Below are 4,729 nucleotides of genomic sequence, written 5' to 3'. Positions count from 1 at the left end.
CACTAGGTTACAGTAAAGAGTGCCCAAAATACCGGCCACTGCCGAGTGCAGAATTAGCATTTAAGTTAAAATACACATTAATAAAAATGAAAAAAAAACCGGCCACTGCCCAAGTGGCTCACTACACTTTTCTCTGTACAAAATAAAATATGTTATAGTGCTATATTTTTGTCAAAACTGTAAAACAAACACGAAACAGTTAAAAAACAATCGAGCACACATTACATTACAAGATGTTGTATAAGTGCGCATAAGATACCGAAACAATTCGACACAAAAACGCACTTGACACATTCCAGCGTAACGGGACACCGCAAGGAACTAACTTTCGTAAACAAATGACGTCTGCAATCGAATATGAATGTTCATGATGGTTTAACAGGTTTCATAACACGCTTATTAGATGTACTTCTCGATGCAATACTTGTTCTATGTGATTTTGGTTCCAATTCACATGTCACATTTCGTAACGGGCCACCATCGCAGAAATCTTCTTTTTCAAATATTCAAACTGAAATGCGTAAATCAGTTCTGTTATGAGGTTTTGAATAATAGAGTCTTCTAGACATTTCTTTTTTGGATTGATGTGGACAAGATTGCCGAAGTTAGTTTGACTGAGAAATGTATAGTTTAGGAAATATTCTTGATTTAGTTTTGGGAGCGCAGCGTTACGCTCGCGTGAAAACAGTGTTTTGCAAATGGTGTCCCGTAACGGCTAAAGACATCTAGGGGCTGTCCATAAACCACGTGGTCATTTGTTTGGGACTTTTCAATACCCCCCGCCCCCCGCGTGGTCATTAGTCCATACAAAAATTTTTATTTGTCCATACAAAATGGTCATTGGCCGAATCCCCCCCCCCCCCCAATGACCACGTGGTTTATGGACAGCCCCCTAGTTGTAGATCGAATGCTATGCTAGATAGAATGTTGGTGTTTTCGGCAATGTTTTTTCAGACAGATGGTAGCTGTCCGGTGGTTTTCCTAAGATTGAATCTATCCTTTTTCATATGCTGGAAAGCTTGGGACAAAACAATCACTTTGAAATTTCACACCTTTGGCGTAGAAGTGCGTGGAATTGGCTGCTTAGGTGCGGTTGCTTTCGTCGTACACCAAACGAGAAAAGTTGTCAGCTCTTAAGTGAAAAGGAAATATGAAGCGTGCATAATATAAAACTTTCAAAGTTGTGGCGGTTATTAATAGTCTAAATCTTTTTGCTTTCATCTGATGAGCCAGTGGCAAATGTAAGAAGGAATATCTGTAATTATCGGTTTGTCTGATATGACGGGAATTAGCGAAAATTGTGTTTTACAGCATTCATTTATTATTTAGAAATTTCAGCTACATAGTCAATTATTCATTTTTATTATACTACATACACTCCCGTTCAAAAGTTTGGGGTCACCCCCTCAAAAACATGTCATTTTTTTAGGCCCATATCTCCGCCAATTTGCGTTCGATTTCAAAACCCTAGGTTTCATTCAAAAGATAATAAGTCAAAGAAACTTTGAACATGATTTAACCTTTTGGAGCCGATTTTTTTCGCCGCTGTCGATGCAACCTCGCTGGTGTCGAACACGTTTGTTATGCTCGGTTTTATCGCCGGGGTCATATATGACCCCTCCGGCTCCAAAGGGTTAAAAGAAACTTTTTCAAAAAAATTTGTATGTAAACTTACCCCAAAGTTGCCAAATTTTCTAAAAAATGAATATAAACTTACGGCAGTGTCGCTGGAAGTTGAATCGACCAAATTTTAATATGAGAGCGGTAATATGACCCATTTTCTATTAGCTTTCAACTGCTTTTTACAGAACTTAGCTAAAAAATCTAGAAAAAAAGTTATTAAGTAAATTAATCCTTGATGTCATCGACCAAAAGTTTGGGGTCACTTTCGTAAAACATGGAAAAGTGATTTGGTGATATCTTCGTCATCTATAGTTCAATTTTAATTCTTTTTGGCTCATTTCAAAGATAATTAACTAAATTTACGTTTGATGTCTTTAACTTAACGTATTCAACGATTTTTGTATATAAAAATGTTATGTAAAGTTAGCACATTTTACCACGCTTCAAAAAATGAGGCAACTTTACGTTAAGTTTTAGTATGTAAATTTCAACAAATATGTGTGGTTCAATGTCTATGCAGTAAGTATCATTCATTTTGTTTCAAATAAGCCAAGAAGAATTAAAATTGAATGAAATATGACAAAGATTACAATAGTGACCCCAAACTTTTGGCCGATACATCATTTTGAGGGGTGACCCCAAACTTTTGGTCGATGACATCAAGGATTAATTTACTTAATAACTTTTTTTCTTGATTTTTTAGCTAAGTTCTGTAAAAAGCAGTTGAAAGCTAATAGAAAATGGGTCATATTACCGCTCTCATCTTAAAATTTGGTCGACCCAACTTCCAGCGACACTGCCGTAAGTTTATATTCATTTTTTAGAAAATTTGGCAAGTTTGGGTTAAGTTTACATACAAATTTTTTTGAAAAAGTTTCTTTTAAATCATGTTCAAAGTTTCTTTGACTTTTTGACTTATTATCTTTTGAATGAAACCTAGGGTTTTGAAATCGGACGCAAATTGGCGGAGATATGGGCCTAAAAAAATGACATGTTTTTGAGGGGGTGACCCCAAACTTTTGAACGGAAGTGTACATGTATTTGCTATATTTATAACCATGTGGAGAACTAGCAATTAAGTTCAAAATCACACAACACATAAAACAACTTTAAAAAATATGTTTATAATGACTGCTGCTCGGACTGTTCTATGTTACCCTCTTAAATGCCTATAGTTTTTTTTTTATAGTTAGTATTAATCTACATTCAGCTTTCGAAAACAGCCAGCAATGCCGCCGTCGATGTTACTGTTTGGATTTTGGTTCGCTTGTCCCCACAGTAATTTGTAGTGTTCAATGTCGATTTCCAGATCATCAAGGGCCAGAATACGGTCACGCTTCTCCTCCAGGAGCTGTTCCAGCTCTTTGGCCTTCTCCGTTGTGTCATGAGGTCCACCGTACTGCTTCGGCCAGAGGGTTTGATCGAAGTATTTCTTCGATTCCAACACCGTGTTGTGACACTATAATTAGAACGTATTATAAAAATATTTGATTTAGTACATTCACCACAGTGATTGCTAGTTTTACTCTCGTGAAAATTTGGAATAGGGTATTGGTTCCCTTATTAAGCGCCTGGCTCCCATTTTCATCCTACGAAAAACAAAGGATTGATTCTGTGTTTGTTTTTTATTTTTGTATTTTTTGTTAGAAGTGAGCACGCATAAAAATAAAAGGAACGGAATCAATCGTTGCCGTAATTGCTTCTTTTCGAATAGGATGAATTTGAGAACGTGAGATTTCTGATGGCACTTATATTCTACATGTAAATGTAAATAGATAGACCTGAACGTTCACACCAACTTACCACAACTCGATCTCTCAACTTTGAACTCGCAAAGGACAACAACAGGTTGGCGATGGTGACAGCAAACTTTGGCAACTTGGCTCCCTGAATTTCTCGTATCCTGATGGGCATTGTCTTGTTCACCGCATCCATCAGCAGTTTCAAATCACCAATACCCCACATTCCGTAATGTTTCATCACACTTTCGGTGTAATCCACCCAAACTCTAAACCCACCGATCTGCACCTCTTCGTCATCCAGCAACACCTCAATGAACATCATCGTGTACCGAAACATGGCCATCGGAGTCAGCTTTTCCACATCAAACAACCCATAGCGAATAAAAACAACCGTGCGACAAACTTCATCTCGTCCTAAAACCGTAAACACTTCATCCATCATCGGTATTCGCATGACCGCATCACGTGGATCCAGCTTCTGAAACCATTCGGGAAACGTTTGCCTTAAGGCCAGATATCGTTCCAGGGCTTCCTGAGCCTGCGGCACCGAGAATTTCCTGAACCGCAAAAATCTCAGCAAGAACGGAGCATCTGTTCGGCACTTCCTTATGTACGGGTGCTTGGCGATCCATTCCCTCATCTGGGTCAACGACTGCTGGCGAATATCGTCATCCTCCCGCAGCTCCTCAAAAGCCAACTGGCGAAACTTGTCCGACAGCTCGAATCGGTACGGTTCATAGCTGGGTGGACTTTTTGCAACGCTGCTGAACACCGACGGAGACGATGTCATTTCAAACCGTTTCGTTCGTTAGTTACTTATTTTAATAATTACTGCAATTACTGTATGATACTGATTTTCCATCTGACCCAGGCTCGAGACAAAATGCATTGCATTGGTTCTATGAGCAAATCCGAGTCGGCCGAGAACATCAACGCCACACTTTGGTTCCCACATTTGAAACTTGTTGTATTGAAACTGAGAGGAAATTTGCGTAGCGTTTGAGTAGGATTCAACCTGCTCGATGGTGCTCATTGGTTGGTTTCGTGTGAAATTTATATAGTCATCAATCAAACTTGAATAGTGGCAAGTGGGAGCATGGCTGGGATATGGGAGGAAAAACCAGAACCGTTCCTACACAGTTAGAATAGAACAAAACTATAAAGACAAAGTTTGTATAATTAGGAAATAATAATAAAAATAAAACATCTATGCAGCCGTTCCATAAAAAACCGATAAAGCGGATCTCAGAATTTCGTGATACTTGTTGATTTGGTGGTAGTGGTATATCGAAAATAATGAGACCCGTATTTTTTTCGTCATAAGGGCACCATGTTCAGGATAAAGTGGTCCAAAAAAATAGAGA

General features: G+C 38.5%; 1 protein-coding gene across 1 annotated transcript; it reads right to left on the bottom strand.

The window, feature by feature from the left end:
- Nucleotides 1-2,743: 2,743 nt before the first annotated feature.
- Nucleotides 2,744-4,167, bottom strand: LOC109399162 (retinaldehyde-binding protein 1-like). Its single transcript, XM_019671590.3, has 2 exons — nt 3,427-4,167; nt 2,744-3,082 (listed from the first exon to the last, which is right to left on the bottom strand). Exons 1-2 carry the CDS (start codon nt 4,153-4,155, stop codon nt 2,819-2,821), a joined length of 993 nt encoding a protein of 330 aa, XP_019527135.3. The 5' UTR covers nt 4,156-4,167; the 3' UTR covers nt 2,744-2,818.
- Nucleotides 4,168-4,729: the final 562 nt, after the last annotated feature.

Source organism: Aedes albopictus, chromosome 2 (genome assembly GCF_035046485.1).
Source record: "Aedes albopictus strain Foshan chromosome 2, AalbF5, whole genome shotgun sequence".
Classification (NCBI taxonomy): Eukaryota; Metazoa; Arthropoda; class Insecta; order Diptera; family Culicidae; genus Aedes; species Aedes albopictus.
The sequence above is the reverse complement of the archived record's forward strand: the minus strand, read 5'-3'. Positions and strand labels throughout refer to the sequence as shown.

Bases quoted from the DNA above. Each gene is read 5' to 3' on its own strand.
- LOC109399162 (XM_019671590.3), bottom strand. From the start codon at position 4,155: ATGACATCGTCTCCGTCGGTGTTCAGCAGCGTTGCAAAAAGTCCACCC. The intron at 3,083-3,426 runs GTAAGTTGGTGT...TTCTAATTATAG, and splicing joins AGTTGAGAGATCGAGTTGTG to TGTCACAACACGGTGTTGGA.